The sequence below is a fragment of the Bombus vancouverensis genome, chromosome 14 (assembly GCF_051014615.1).
Source record: "Bombus vancouverensis nearcticus chromosome 14, iyBomVanc1_principal, whole genome shotgun sequence".
Taxonomy (NCBI): Eukaryota; Metazoa; Arthropoda; class Insecta; order Hymenoptera; family Apidae; genus Bombus; species Bombus vancouverensis.
This window is the reverse complement of record NC_134924.1, coordinates 4,403,683-4,420,742: the sequence shown is the minus strand read 5'-3', so window position 1 is coordinate 4,420,742 and position 17,060 is coordinate 4,403,683. Positions and strand designations below refer to the sequence as shown.

Sequence of the window (17,060 nt, the reverse complement as noted above, 5' to 3'; positions counted from 1 at the left end):
ATAGTTTAGTACTCGAAACTTTTGAACTTTTGTGTATCGGTTGACCTTGAAGTTTTGACAATTTCGCGGCTGTTTTATTATGATATATTGAGTTTAAAAATTGCTTTTATGAAACACTTACAACGTGACTTGTCACGTTTCTCTTCCCTTCATACAAAAAATTTAATACCGATCTTTCAAAACTTTGAAATCTGCCAAAACTCTCGAAGCTTCAAGGACTCAAAAAATCTATCAAGATTCAAGAATCAGGAGCTTTAAATATCGAATCACATTCGAAGTTGAAATTGAGTTTTAAACATAACGAATGGTATACAGTATACGAAGTGAATAGATAAAAGCAAGAACAAGAGAGACAGTGCTACAAGGAAGACGGAGTTGTACGAGACAGAGAAAGCAGAGGGCAGGCTGATCGCCACTGGACATTGACAGAGATAGGAGAGAGGAAAAACAACGGTGCAGGAGTGGATTGGAGTGTAGCAGGAGAAAAGGATAGCGACGAGGTTGTACGTAAGTGCAAATAAAGTGAAATAGTAAAGAGTAACGTAGAGGGGAAGCGAACGGATAAGAGGTGAATTTGTACTCGCGGCTCCCTGTTCGCGTGTGTAGATGTTCGTACGTAGCTAGTTTGCTCGACTTACTACGATCGGCTAGACTCTCGATTAGCAATTAACGAGGAAGTCGTAACTTCTAGCGAAAGAGGTAGAGCAAGGGAGGCGGGGGAGAAAAGAATCAGCAGCTTTATCAGAATGGAAATTGCTAACGGTGCGCCATGCTGCCAATTAGAGTCGCGAGAACAAACGACCTCGTCCGACTTCTTCTTTCGATTCTCGACGAGCTGCGCGAATTCTATCTCTAGTAGGAGTCGAAGCGTAATGCTATGCGCAGTCCTAATGCGATTTAAGAGCAATACCACTGCGTTTCGCGTGACGATATTATAGATCGCGTATATTGCACGCATGTCATGTTATACTTTAGAGTCGCGGGTTTTTTGGCGCCACGTAGCACGGTGTTTTCTGTGCGCCGCCATTATGGTGAACGCTAGGGGGCGATTGTTAACTTTGAAACGCTCGCAATCAAAGGCGCGTGTGTCTTTTTGTTAGTCAATGTTTGTTTTTAACAACGTCACGTAACATTTTTATTTCAATTTTTTTTTTAATTATATGTAATCTGCCTTTTTACCTTCGGTAACATTACATGCACATGTAATCCATCTGCACCTAATGACATAGCTGCCTTTATACCATTATCGTTTATCGCTAAGCGAAAACATCGCGTTATCTCATAATTACAGCCTGCTTTGATTACATTTTTATTCTACCGATCAAGCTTACATCATTCTGAAGTGACCGATTAACTGATTGAAAATTAAAGTTTTTAAAGTAGATCCGGAAATATAGAATAATTATGATCCTATTATTCAGTAATTATGATTACTCACGTAATTGATGACAGATTTATGGTAAATATCAAAGATACAAAATTTCCTTTTAAATGTTGCTTAGCATTACCTTAACTGTTTGCCCAGCCTTTAGAGTTGGCTTGTCCGGATCAGGAACGTAGTCCAACGTGATTCCATAGAATTGTCCCTTGTTGATGTATGTGATTCTGTCATCCTCGCGACGCTGCGACGTGCTAATTGGTGACTCCAGGTGATACTTGAACCCATAGGCGGAGAATCTGCGTTCAGACCGGCGTATTATTACAAATTGTTTTTGTATCGATTTGAATAATTTGACGTAGGTATATATTGACAGTTCTAATAACATATTGATTTATCAACGACCGATTGTAAAAAATGTATCAGAATTCGATCATGGCCACAGCGCGTGTGCAAATGGTTTTACTGATTATTTTCTTAAGAAGTCTCTAATCTTCATATATTAAGATATAATTACGGTAACGTCGCTTATAATCAACGTGATGTTTTTTTCTAATCGGTCCTAGACAAACAGAGAGATAATGAGTTTATAATTATACGACGTTGACAGTGTTATATGGTTTTAATATAATCTTAATTTTAAGAAATCGTTTCTCGAATCCGAATATTTGCGGTTTTCGTCGCAAGTATCCCGCACGAATGACGTCAGTCAGCGCGACGGAACTAAGATGCATCTAATTGTTTTCGAATCTTTTATACCGATTCACGTGTACACTAGGAAATGCCATGTTTTTCATTACGATCAGTATCTTGAAATCTTCACTTGGCATTTTTAAAAAGCGAACAAATTTCGTACTCCCTCGAATAAAGAGTTAAAGATCAAATTCAATTATAATTCCGGCTTTGATCGCCAAATTACAAAATTGAAGAGTACTGGGCATAAGTTATATCTGAATATGCTGAAGCAAAATAGCTAAATATATGTATATAAATATATACGTATATCATCGAAAAAAAATTCATGATGCAATAAGTTTAAGCGAATCATCTTTTTCACCTTTCAGGACTAAAATTTTCAAGCTATTTTCTAAAACCGATTACGCGACAAATATGTGCCCAGCTACCAGTTTCTCTCGAGACGAGGACGCGATTAACCTAGGTTAGCCACTCTAAATATAGTTGCGCGAAAAGCGAAATAAAAGGCACGATTATCCTTATCCGAGCGAAGCTTTTCCACGGTGGCGGCCTATCGCGCTTACAACCATCGAACTTTCTGCCGCCGACCTATTATCTTTATCTTGCGCGACGACACGCGTCGCGGTTTTGTATTCGCCGCGTTTTTTCCGTTGCATTGGTCACCGGGTGGAGAACAACCGGGACAGTGCGGTGCGTGCGAGCCGATAACCGAGCCTGGCCCGGGTGAACGGCCTGCGAGCCCCTCTGCTCCTGTTCTCCACACCGACGCGCGACGCCTACTTGGTAAGCTTATTACAACTTCTGTGTAGGTTACGAACCAACGTCTTCGTCTGTTCCTAATGTCAAGAGATTCTTTCTACTTGTTTTCATTAGCGGAGGATGATAGCGTTCTTTTCGAGCGCGTGAAGAGTTTTAGGGTTTGGCGATGTTTCAAAATGTTGTTGGGGAAATAAATGAGACAGGGGAGATTTTGTAAATTTTCGCTGTCAGTAGACTCTTTAATGTTTTCATTGGCGGAGAATGACGATGTTCTTTTTGAACACGTCAAAGGTTTTAGGGTTTTTGGGGAAATTTTAAGATTGTTTGTAAGATAGGGAATTAGGGAAGATTTTATAAGATTTTATTCGAGTTATCATTTGTACAGCTGCAAACTTTCTGTTCAGAAATGATCGGAGATTTTGCTACATCGTAATGCTACCTATACCAAATTCCTATTGACTAAAATTCATAGAATTCATTTATGGTAATATCTTCCAAGTCTTTTGGGATTGTGAAAAATAGTACGAGTAAAATTTTTAAAATTTGCTTGAACGTAAAAGACGTCTTAGATAATTTTTAAATAATAGAAATGCCGTATGAAATACTTACATTTTTGGTATCTGGATTTTGTCCGCGTCGTTCTGTCTGCCGAAATCGTGCCAAGGTCGCGACCTCGGAGGATTCGGGTTAGGGTTCGGGTTGGTCGCCGCGGAGGAAACCAAAGCACCGCGTTGCACTTGTGCTTGTGCGTGGCTTTGCTGTAGCTGCAGTTGCAATGGTTGATGGTGTATTACCGCGCCGCTTTCGAGGACAACAGCGGTTCCAGCAGCCGTTCCACCGGGACATAATTCCGTGTAATCGAAGGAGGACTGCGTAAAAAACCCACGTTTTCCATGAGTAATTCGTTAACATATAATCAAATAAGAAGTAACAAAAGTTCCATGGTTGTGTTTAACTGGATAACAAATTTACCTAGTCTGATCATACATTTCCTATTTCCCTTATGGCCAGCATTCGATAATTGCCGGTTTCTAAATAGAAATTATACATCTCAGAAATCTGCCGTGAAACGCTGACAAGCATTCACGCTCGTTTCCTCAATTATTAACCCTTAACTGATAGGGTCAAACGCTGGTTGCATAACTAGCAGCATCCCAGTAACGACTACTCTCTGATGAACTTTAACGAACTACGCTACCACGCTTACTTCAATATTGAGTTAATTTGTCATTTTCAACTTGATTGTAGACCTCTGCTGTGTACATTAATAAATCTCTCCAAAAGTTCAACAATTTCTACAAACCTGTCGATAAGTTAATCTACAAAAATCGTCCGATGAAACCCGTCAGCACTTTGTCCAATTAACGATTATCTGTATACCGAGTTAATTTGTTACTTTCAATTTTGACCATATTCCTCCTAACCATACATCAACGACTTTCGCAAAAAATTGGACAATTTTTCTAATTACGTGACCTACAAAGCTTATTCAGAATCTGTCGGCAATTCTAACTGTTTTCACATACACATGTTTCTCACAATCAGCCGTTTGGTTTCACTGGAAGAAAAGGATCGAAGGCCAGGAGTAGAATAGGCCATTGCGGTCTCGTAAAATTGAGCAGGGCTGGCCGCACGCGCTCCCACCGGTGGTTTCTTAATAAGCGGCCCAACCGAATGGTTTATTCCCTCGTACGTCTTCATGCGAGAATTCTCGACGAACATTGGGTAGGAACGTAACGCGGTTACCGCAGCTCGTTACTCGACCTGATGAACGGCATCGCGGAAGCCATCCATCGAGCCGGCAGAACCGACGAGAAGCCAACAGAACCGAGAAGCAACGAGATCGCGTCTGCCGCGGTTTTTCGCCGATCAGGACAACCCCCGTCTACCTTGCACGTTATCCTGTTGAATCAATAACGTGGTTAACCGCCATCCATAATTAGAAATAATAACATCCCCGCGTTTCCATCCTTATTTCATTCGTTCCACGATTTCTCGACTAATTACGCCGGGAAGCGTGTGCTACTCGAATGGTTCCCGGTTTAATTGAATTTATAGCAGATCCACGAACGAACCAGATAGCAGAGCAAACGATGAAAAACGAATTATACGATCGTACGATCGATCCGCTTTGGAGGCGTTTGTGTACGCGGCCAACGCGATCGATTATCTTAAATATCGTCCGACGATCTAATTTTTTTATGTGTTTTTTTCGCTCGATCGATTCGTTGAATTGCGTTCCAAGGCGGAGTTTTATTAGTGGTCTGTTATTGATCGTCTCTCACTCTTTGCATAATTGCTTAGTATTCACTGATAATTGATCTTCTACATACGATGTTGGAGCGTGTGTAACGTACACGTCGCCACGTGTTTTTGCCTACAATCGTTCTGCGATATAGATGTTTGATTCTGCGCGATCATGACACGATGAATTCTAACTTGTTATGTTATTGTAGATTGATGATGCTTATACGTTTAGGTATGGGAAAAAGGCATAAAAATGTCGAGGTTACACGGAACAATATATAATATGAAAGAATATGTAACATATCCCAAGTGAAATACACGTATTACACTATTTGAAATAAATATGTAATTTAGGTTCAATATCTCTAATTACGTTCATAGAAATGTGAATTTGCATAAACATTTGCCGTGTAATTATGAATATTGCGCTTACCGTGGACAAACAACGTAATTAACTTTTTTCCCGATTTGTCTGATCAGCCAATATATGCTTTATTATCGAGCAACGACTCTTTTTCATCTTTTGTCCTATTCCTTGTCACGATTCGGTGACCAAATCGTGGTGGTTTAGGATTTCTGTTGTTCAATGAACGTCTTAACCCTTTGCACTCCTATGTCGATTGTGACACGACATCAGTTTTTATCTCAGGATCTCCTTTGTCGAGTCCCACTCGACATTCTTTCAGTCTTACCTTTTTTTGTGAAACGTGCGAAAGAAAACCAGGATTGCATTCTGGAAATTGTATCAAGATATATCATACACTTAAAAGGTACAAAATACAACAATAGTGTGAATAAAAACGGTATTTAAGTGATTTTGTTTCTTCCTTTATTTATTTAAATTGTCTTATTTTTTAGTTGAAGTAAATTTCAAATAAAACACTTAAAAGCGTTGGGAGCTGCTGGTAACAAAATTGAAATAAAATTCAGAGTGCAAAGGGTTAAATGGACGCTAGATTCTTGAACAAAATCGGTACGAATGCAATGGGTGAAATTCTCTAAGATCGCCTGAACGAAAAACTCGAAAGATTCTGTGACCGATCGTGTTTAAATTCCAAGCACCTGCTTATAATACGAAATTACGAAACGCAGGAAAATGGCTAAATTGTCGTATAGATTCTGATCGTTCGTCTAATAAATACTCTTAATGATCGGTTTAGTGACAGTGATTTTTCCACGTGCGTAAGAGCCTGTCATGAGATTGATTTTTTCGTTTTTTCCCTTCCCCATCGATTTAATAAGTATTTTTAGTCGTTCATTTATTCTCGAATGGCGAAACAGGTTCAAAATTATGGCACCTTCGATTATCCCCCTTTTTTTCGTTCTGCTCGATATATTAAAACGAGAACTTTCGATTACGAAGAATAGATTGTCACTGAAAGCTGCTCTTTTTTTAATCGTGGACGATTTAAGAACGTTATATTATGCTTCGATCGTAGCATATTCTTTTAATCTTTGCCAGAGTCAATCTGTTCCACTCCATTGGCGATTGCACGCTACTCAAATTATGCCAATAAAACGATCGAATCAGGTGGTTTTAATATATGTTTTACGTAAATGGGTAATCCAAAGAAGCACAAAAAGCTTGCAAATTTTACCAAATTCACGTTCTTCTCCAGACCAAAGTCTTTTATTACATCGAAAAAGGGAAAAGACAAAGACAAATTTCTATGAATTCTATCGAAAAAGTATTCTTTTTATTACTAATTGCACAAACAAAAGGATCTAAAATTCGTTACCTCGATAATGGTCTTAGTGTTGACGTTTCGACAAAGGCTATCATACCGAGATCGATTTCAACTTAAAAAAAAGAAAGAAGAAATGAAAAGAATTTTGTATTCGTGAAATTGCACATCTGTCCGGTTACCGATGGTCTTTTGTTTTATTGGACGCGTTGGTTCGGTATCTCCGCAGCCCGTAGCGAATATTACACGGTACACATGTAGACACGTTGGAACGTCGCGTGCAAGCGAAAACCGTCGGAGATTTAATCCGTAATTACAAGCCTCTCAGCTTGCTGTGTCTAATGCAACGTGTTCTCTTCGCTTTGCTAGCTGGCTCATTCGGCTCTATCGCGGAAATCATTGATTCTCGTCGAGTTTATCCGAAATTACGTTATTCCTGACGCAAGACTAAAACAGCTATCTAAAATCGAAATGAAAAGAGGAACGAGAGGATGCGCTAAAAAAAAGAAGGAAAAGCATACGAGGATTAAAAATTCTATAGAATAGTCTTACATAGTTTCATGAGAATTCTTTGTACATTGCGATATATCCTTCACATATTGCATATCGGAAAGAGACAAAGAAACGTAAAGAAGAGAGAAAAATATAGGATTCTAAGGAGCGCGTAACACGGTACGAAATACATATGAATATTTTAATTAGGAACTTGGCGAGAGATAAACCGGACGAAACGATTCGCTTTTATTTCCAGCCGCGTGCAAGCAGAGCAGAACGGAACGCGTGTGCTTTCTAATTCGTAATGTCAACCGCAATGCTAATGACTTACTCGCGCGGATAAGCTGCCCGTTGCCCCGTCGAACGATTAATGTTTCCGGAAGCGGCCGATTACGCGTGACAACCGAGAGTACGTGGGAGTGATGAATCGCTTATGGTCACGGCGAGCGGGCCGGCGCGGCTTCGACGGCGGCGAAAATTATGCGTCGAGACCCCGAGGGCCTGACAATTTGCCTACGATACGGACGATTCGACGCGGCTCGATTCGTTGTTTCCGCGCGGTTTTCCTTCACACGCGAATCTTCCTAAGGGAACTTGCGATTTTTTCGCAGCGCTACGACGAACGGTTTCTTGTTGTAATTGTGCGTTCGTGACAGATCTACAACTGCCGGATTCACAGCTACTTTGTGGTTTCCGTTTTTAAGAATGCAGCTTTTGAAATCTTTTATTTTGTGGCCGGATAGAAGGAAGATTTTAGAGTGTTGTACTTTTTGTTTGGCTGATGTTGGATTCGTAATGTAATTTTAATCGGAGAAAATTGAATATCGAATACGATATGAATCTGGTAGAAATCTGGCGAATGACTTTATAGTGAACGGCTTGGTATAAATGTCTGTGATATCAGCGTGATATTAAAATTATTAAAGAGCTTGTAGATGTCCTCAAAACGTACAATCAATATTTATTATCGATTTTAAATTATGTATGGTATGCTGATATATACAGGGTGGTTGGTAATTGGTGGTACAAGCGGAAAGGGGGTGATTCTATGCGAAAAAAGAAGTCGAAAATATAGAATAAAAATTTTTCGTTTGAGGCTTTGTTTTCGAGAAAATCGACTTTGAATTTTCGCTCGGTACGCGTGCGGTACGTTATAACGGATCCCACTGTAGATCGTTGTCTCGATGGAAAAATTTAAAAAAGAAAATAAAAAAAAAATTTTTATTCTATATTTTTTACTTCTTTTTTCGCGTAGAATCACCCCCTTTCCGCTTGTACCACCATTCACCAACCACCCTGTATATTATAATTTTATCGGTAAGAAGTGTACTTCACTATCGATAATTTCTATCGATAATCAGCATTAAAATTCCGTTTCGAACTTTCTACGCTTGGACTAAATTGTAACTTGTATCGAAGCAAATATTTCCGATATGGAATCGTATTAATCTAATCGTAGCAATTTGATTTTACGTTGCATGGATTTTTCTACAGCGATTTCCAGTCGAATGAAATAAGATGGAAATGCGGGGATGGCGGGGGAGAGGAACGTGGCACTTATTACACGATTCTCATTGATTACAAACAAACGTGACGATATTCCTGATAGATATGCGTTGTTGATTATGCAAATCGACCAGTATCGTTACCAAGCCGTGTAGTTCTGCTTCAGAGAGTGCGTAGAAAATTATCAAACATGGAAGAGCTTATGTCTGCATGATGGGATTGCGATAAACGTTTAAGTCTTGTCTAATCAAATGCTGTCCTTCCATTTAACAACTAGGAGGAAGACGGAAGTAATTGGAAAAGAAGAGATGTTTAGAAAATAGAAAAGGAAAGCAGGGTAGGAAGAGGAAAAGGTGTTCGTAGCAGACATATCTTTGCTTCTGTTAACTCTAGTACGTCAACAAGAATGAGCTACCTCGCATAGAATCGTTATATTCTGTCTTTCACTTCGAATCTATTTTGCCGAAAGTTATTATTGTAACTTATTGCTAAACTCCAGTATCATAATTCTAAATCTGCTTTGCCAAAACTTATTGTCAGTCAGAAGTTTTGATCGTAAGAAGTTTCTATTTCGCGTGATTTTTTTCACGAAGTTTTCGCTACCTGAACTACAAAAATTAGTTGGATTAATTATATCTAACAATTGTTGCAAATATGAATTAATCCTATAGAGATTTGCGATCGATCAATTGGATATATACGAAATGTTTTTGAAGCTGGAATCTACAGCTGAAGTTTACAGTTATTCAAGAGTACGATCCTTGGATAAATCTAGTCTATTTGAATTATTCGAAGTAATTAGTATTCGAACAACGTTTGAACACTGACCGACCTTGTTTTATGATGGAATTAATCGGTCAATATATTAGATTTTAATGGAGATTGCGATAACATTCCTCGAGATTGAAACGTCGAGATCAAGATTCGAGGTGTAAGATTGATCTCCTTTGTGTCCATAGATCGTGTATATTCTACGCTCGGAACAAAGAGATTGAATTTCAACACTTGCAACTCTTATCTCGTAACCATGATTCAATTATTATACATTTTTCTTCTCTGAAGACCTAACTTCTGCATAATTCACCTCGCCAAAAATTAAACAAAATCTCTAGGTAATTGTTACAACTAATGCTTAGCTACTGAACAATTTTTTTTCCAAATATGAAAACTCATCTAAACCAAACGAAGATGCAAATGTAAATGATTCAATTCAATTAACTCTATCAAACCTTAGAAATCAAAATTAAATCATCTCTTTCACAAACGCAGCGCTTGTTACTGTGAATGATAATTTTATTCAAATTGTATCTTCCAAACTAATTAAGATATCGATACAAAAATTTCGTACATCGTAAAAAATACTTCTATTCGCTATATCAAAGAGTTTTTGATTGTTATTAGGTTGTCCGGAAAGTTCTTTTCGTTTGTTAAATAGAAGGTAAGTATAAAATATATTTCCTTCAGTGTACTTTTCTTAAATAATGTATGATCCTTTTCTACCACCTTTTGCCATCTCTCAGGGAGCCTCATAATGCCATTTTTCCAAAATTCTCTTCGCTCACTTTTAAAATATTCTTCGAGGCCGTTTCTCACTTCGTTTACTGATTTGAATTTTCTATTGTAAAGAAAATTCTTTAGGGAGAGGAACAAATAATAGTCCGATGGTGCAAGGTCTGGAGAGTATGGAGGATGTGGTAAAACATCTCAATCAAACTCTAGAAGTTTCGTTCGCACCGCTAAAGAAACGTGTGGCTTCACGTTATCGTGGTGGAACACAACGCCACGTCTGTTCACCACTGCAGGACGTTTTGTAACAATAACTTCCTTAAGTTTTTCGAGTTGGGTGAAAAATATTGCACCCAACTCGAAAAACTTAAGGAAGCCATTATCACAAATCAACAATTTGATCGTTTGCCCTTCTGGAAATAATTCATAGTAGAGGATACCCTTCCAGTCCCATCAAATTGAAAGCAGCACCTTTTTCGGGTCTTGCTACCGTTGGAGGACACTTATTTCGACTCGACCAAGATCGCTTGTACGCAGTGTTGTCGTAGAGAATCCAACTTTCATCCCCAGTAATTAACTTTTTTAAAAATGGCTCCCTATTGTTGCGTTGAATTAGCAAATCGCATGTCGAGATTCGATTCAGGAAATTGCTCTCTGTTAGTTGATGGAGGACCTACACTTCGTAGCGATTAGCGTACCCAAGCTTTATTAAATGGTCATGAATCGTTGTTCGCGGAATGTTTAAAGTATCTACTATCTCACGAACACTAGACCTTAGGTTTTCATCGAGGTAGGCCTTGGTAAGGTCAGTATCAGTGGTGGATGGACGTTCGCTGCGATCTTCATCTTTCGGATTAAAATTTCCAGCTTTAAAGCTCCTAAACCAATTCCAGACTGTTTAAACAGTTGTAGACCGATCACCATAAACGTCATAAATCTCCTTTGTAATGTTTTTAGGCGTACTGTCTTTTTTAAAGTAGTGAAACATAACGTGACAAAAATGCATCTCTTGGTCTTCTATCTTTCTCCACGCAAAAAACACTCAATACACTTTCTACTAACGTCGAGAACTGTTCTCTTGCCTTACCAGAGATGTGGTGGATAGTGTGTAAGTCGTAAAATAGGATCGCTAATGACTCGTTAATTAGATCGCTGATAATTCGTTGATAACAGGCTGATCGACAACTGACTCTTTTCGGTTGCGTTTATTTATACCGGTCGGGGGAGAGTCGGAAAATTCGAATTCGTCTTCTTTCGACGGTTGCACGTAGCGGCGACATTGTTTTGCCCGGAGTTTACTTATTCTTACATTACGTGTATCCTAACGATCTTGATACTCCGAGGCAAAACAACAACATGATTTCAATTGTTCTCTAACTCATGTGCCACTACAGAGGATAATTAGTGATCTCACGGTTGACGAGTGATCTGGTGGTATCTTTACTTAAGCAGAACGAGATAAGGCGAACGCGAAAAGAACTTTCCGGGCGACCTAATATATCTACGTCGTTATTAATATACTGCTCGAAAACTGTCTCATTCTTACACACTGCAATGCGATTATTTTCCATTAAACGTGTCTCGGTGTACGTACCGTCTTTAAAGTGCTGATAGTTTCGAATTCGAGTGTCAAATAATCATTTAATTTGGACTGACCTGATGAAGCGCCGTGGGCGGATGATGATCTTGCCTGGGCGTGACCGCGTCCGCGCCGATGCCGGAGTCGGGGCTGGGAAGATCAACGGTCAGGACTTTGCTGCTACTCGAGGATGAGCGTATCGCGTGTGTCGTCGCGTAAGAGCTTGGCACAACCTCGTACCTCGTGTACGAAGCGGTCGTGGTGGACAACGAGGACGAGCTCGACGAAGCCAATGGTGGTAGAGCGTCGCCGGTGACGTAGACCGCCGTGGCCTCCTGGTGCAATCCGCTCGGGTTCCCAGTGTTTGCCGCGCCCGTCGCCGAGGTCGACGTGTACGCCGTGGATTGCAATCGTGGGCTGCACGAGCTGTAGGGGTCGTAGGGACTGCCGTACTGTTGCACCTGAAATTTTACGCAATCGTTATTAACATCAAAATCGTAACAGTAACGAGTAATTAACGTAGAATTTTTCATAGAATTTTAGCACTATCAGAAAAGAAGAGTGATTGTTTTGTGTGGAATTTTCCAGAGAATTTCAGGGTTATCGGAGTAAAAATGACTGATACGACATTTTTCATAGAACTTGAAAATCATAGGACATAATTGAACTCTCAGAGTTTGAAATCTTTTAACGATCGTCAAGTTCGCGAACGCAAACACGTTTATTGAATACCTGAAATAGTTCGTAAACTGAATAATATTGCAAAATTTTTAAAACAATTTAGTTAATATGTTTAATTAGTTACTATTAATTTATTAAATAGTTATTATTATTAGCTAAAAATAGTTATAACTGGACGAGATTGTTATTCCGGATTTCCATAGGAATATAGTATGCTATAGGGTATTTTTCTCTCGATCGCGCGGGCTAATATTCAGAATTTTTATCGAGATCGAATTAGATAGCGTCAAGTATGTTTGTTATAACAGAGTCGGGATAATGACGCTTATTTGTATCGGAATCAGCGAGGCTAGTGTCTTGCGTTTATATCTAGATCAGGGTAGGCAGTGTTGGGTCTTTTCTTTATTGCTTTTAATGTGCGTCATGTATTTTAATCGCAATGGAGCGAAGTCGGATTTGATGGAGTTCAGATTGGATAGTGTCGCGTATGTTTATTAGGACAGGTACTGTGTGGAGCATGTTTTCTAAGAGCGGACTGGAATCCTGAAAGTTATTAACACGCATTTTTCAGCTGACTGTCGATAATCTCTGTGGGATTTAGACTCGTTTCGTTGCCAGGCCTGTGCATGTAATTAGGAGAGACTGATGAAGGCAACATGATATTTTCGTTGATTGGCCGTCATTGACATCAAGCCTTTTAATATTATAATTTAATGCCTGTACTTATTTAAAAATTTCCCCCATCATATAGATTGGAAATAATATTTTATTTAACAACTAACTTATAAAGCTTTTACCTGCTAGCGTATCGCTATATATATTTTTACTGCTACAGTGATCTTGCAGAAAATTTATGGCAAATTTAACTCTCCTGTGACTGTTGAATTTTTGCAAACGAGATTTATTTCAACAAACAAGGAAACTTCGAACATTTTACAAAAATCTTTATGAAACGATACTAAGAAAGAACGATTTTTTCATATTTTCTTCAAATTTAATGACTCTATTTGTATTCTGTTTTTTTAGTTGCATAAATATTCGTAGTATAATAATTTTCACGATTTCACCTTAATTTAATACGGCAGCACTAGATTTTCTATTTCCCCCACTTAAATACATCTTTTTGCACCTTAAAAACGAACCTAAACAGCAATCTGAGAATTTGCTGTTACTCCAAACACAGAGATAGGGAGACTCTGGATCTTTTGAAGTCAATTTTTATTAAGTATTTATTTTAGATTCATTAGTCTTCCTAATATTAAATATTATCATCACAACACAAATATCAACCATCTCTCTTATGAAGCACTTACTATGCAGAAAGGCAATAACTCCAAAAATACGTGAAATCAGATTTACTGTATCTTTGAATGCTTCCAAATACTTTACCAAAGTACTTTAATGTAAAATTGCAGCAAATGAATTGTTTCTTTGATACTGTTTTTCCATATTTTCTCCATATTATGAAAAATTCACGCTTCTATGCTATTGTGTGACAAAACAAGACAAGAAGAAACAAAAGGAAAAATCAGCAAAGTTTTATAGAAAATATCATAGCTACAAATTGCTCGATGGTCTCACCTGTAGTTGATGTTGATGATGATGGTACATTCCCGGTGGCGTGGGACTGTCCGGCTGAGCCTGTTTGTGCCTTTTGCTGGACTGTTGCGCCCCTCTCGACGAGCTCAAGTCCTCGGGCTCCCTTTTGACTCCGGCGATGCCGGTGCTCGAGGAACCGTCGTGTCTGAGGGACTGCGGGCTAAGCGGAAGCGGAAGGCCACCCTGTAGACTCTGGCCAGGACTGTGGGACGGCTGGTTGTACTGATGGAGGAAGTGGTGTAGTTCCCCTCCTCCGGCGCCTTCGCCGCCTTCCATGCGATTCGTCGAACCGGAACCGGAGCCAGGCGCCTCCTGCACTAGCAGCTTCTGGCCCATCACACCCCTTCAACAGTCCGTGGAGAATCGACCTTTAACTGCGGTTCCCTTTACAGCTCGACATTATCAATTCGGGATCGATCGACTATGCGCTAAGTGCGCATGGCGAATCGGGTCGCAAGCGAAATGTTTCCTCGTTCTTTGCACTTTGCTTGTAGTGCTTTGTGAGATTTATCGGCTCTTATAGAAAAACACGTGGAACATAGCAAGAGAAAAACACGTTAAACCTTAGTTAGTATTTTCGAACTTGATGAAAAAGTGTAAGTAAGTTGTAAAATTCAATCCTATTAAGAAGAAGATTGAGAACTGTTTGTAATTAAATATGCATTTTCTCTACTTTCTCTCGTTGCAATTTCATGCTTAGCGTCCTTCCTTTCAACAGCTAACGCAAACATCAGAAAATCAAGAAAAATGGACTTGTCGTTTTTTCCTCTTGCGACATATAATCACGTAATTACTATTAAACAAGAATTAATGCAACCATAATATTTCATCCTCTGATTGTCCCGAGCAATTTATTATCGATACAGAACCAATTAAGAGAAGGAGCTTGGAGTTTATTTTCCAATTTATAAAGATAGTTTCGCTATAACTTTAACTGCCCACTCTTCATTATATCAAGTTACATTTGCCGAAGAATTCCGAGCAACAAGTTCAGAATCGATTATGCAGATGTCGCAAGAAAAAGATCTAATTACGAGGCGACTTAAAAGATCGTATCGCTTTCGTTGTCAGCGATATTAAAACAGGGTTTAATTTTGTTGCGATGCAAACGATGCTAGACGACGCTATTTTATTAAACGTGCTCGTCGATAGCTTGATTACAGAGAATTTCTTTTTTTCTCCGTTTTTCTTCGGAAAGATAGATTTTAACGTTTCACTGATATGATAATGGCAGGTTTCCCCGGAGGGGGTGGGGGCTGGACGATCATTCCTTTCCTTTTTTTTCCCACTAAATCGATTGCATTTGGAACGTTCGCGCTGAATCTTTATACCCCGAGGGAAGTTATAATAATGTTAATACGGTATTAGCTAACGAGCAGAGCGATTTATTGTACGACAGCGTGTTCTACGACGAAGATAAGCTAAAGTAGGATCGACAGCGCCGATGACTGCGGTACATTTGTCATTTCCCGCGTCTCAATGACGATATCATCGGACATCGTGCGACGCTCGTGTGTATATAAAGTATAATTAATTCATAGATTTTCAAGGTCCGTCACGGCGAATAAATGCGTAATGTGTCTCATCAATAACAGCTATGGCACAGCTGTTTCGCAACGTTGACTTTTCTCAGTAAAAACCAGGTAAAGACGAATAAATATCGATAGTTTCCAATCATTACTAAATATAAACGATAAGCGTCGGCGCGTTCCTTTCTATAAACTATCGATTATGCGTAGATTCATTGCTTTATAGAACTAACAATGTTGTTTGAACAATCACGTGTTTCTACACGACGAGTTACTTAGATTGAAGTTTGTGTATATACAAGTCGAGTTTACTGATTTCAAGTAATGGATATTTGAAATGGCGTTGGGAACGAGGAGAAAGATTCGCTTTTCATTAAAATCCAAAAGGCATTTGCTTTTATAAATAATTGTTTGTAGTTGACATTGTAAATCGTGTGTTATACGTACATCATACGTAATATTGTAAAATGTATCTCAAGCTTTAGTGATACTCGAAGAAACCGTAATACTTGGAGTCAAATAATAACTAGTAAAATCAGGTTAAACAATTTGAGAGAACAGCAATTTAAACGAACATTTCGAATCAAGTAGAGAACAGATTCAAATCGTCCGATGAAGAGATTTCATGTTGCTCGAATTCAATCGACTGATTTGAACGAGTCTTAGGAACAATGAAGAAGTGCTATCGAAGCTTCTTCTAGCGAAGTCAATCTGCCGATATAAACATCGCCTCTACTAACTGCTAAACACGTTTCGTGGTCCATAAAAATATTCAAGTTCGCTTCTACGTCTAATTATCATAAATCTTCGACATCCGAATTTTGCATAAGAAAGCTACTGTACATAAATAACGAATCGTATGTCAGCGATTCTTCCTGGTATGTACCAGAAGAGGTTCTCGTTTCCAGAAGCCGGGGGCTCTGGGAACGGGAAGAGAAGCGCCGTCGCCTTCGGCACGAGGATCGTAGCGAGTCGCGTCGCATCTGCCGAACCATCGGCAATAAAATTTTCTGGGCGCGGAAACGCGATTCGCCGAACGGTCGTACGGGGAGAGAGAATCGAGAGGATCGCGGGCCGACATTATGCGAAGTAGTTAACATGTTATATTTAGCATGATAATACGTATCCACAATACGGGGGACCCTTATAAACTGCCAACGCTCTCGGTGCATACGACAACCTCCTTCCCTTTCTTTCTCTTTCTTGCACTTGCATGTTCTTTCTCTCTTAGTTTGCTCGCGCATTCTTTTTTTTTCCTTCCTTCCCTTTTCTTCCCTTTTCTTCCTTCCCTGCTCTCGTCCTTGCCCGACGTGTCGTGGCAACCTCCGCCAGGTTCACCGGTCTCTCTGGCCTCCTTCATTCCATCTCTTTCTATTAAACGAACGAAGACAGGCCGCGTG

The 17,060-nt window shown here is 39.3% G+C and overlaps 1 protein-coding gene across 4 annotated transcripts in view; it reads right to left on the bottom strand.

Annotated features, from left to right (window-relative positions):
* grh (grainy head) overlaps nt 1–17,060 on the bottom strand; it is a 161,794-nt gene that overhangs the window by 12,551 nt on the left and 132,183 nt on the right. For all 4 annotated transcript variants that reach the window (XM_033343668.2, XM_033343667.2, XM_033343666.2 and 1 more), the window contains exons 5-8: nt 14,114–14,474; nt 11,929–12,312; nt 3,443–3,702; nt 1,509–1,677 (exon numbers count right to left, since the gene is read on the bottom strand). In XM_033343668.2, coding sequence (XP_033199559.2) covers nt 1,509–1,677; nt 3,443–3,702; nt 11,929–12,312; nt 14,114–14,474 — 1,174 coding nt within the window. The remainder of the gene's footprint in view (nt 1–1,508; nt 1,678–3,442; nt 3,703–11,928; nt 12,313–14,113; nt 14,475–17,060) is intronic.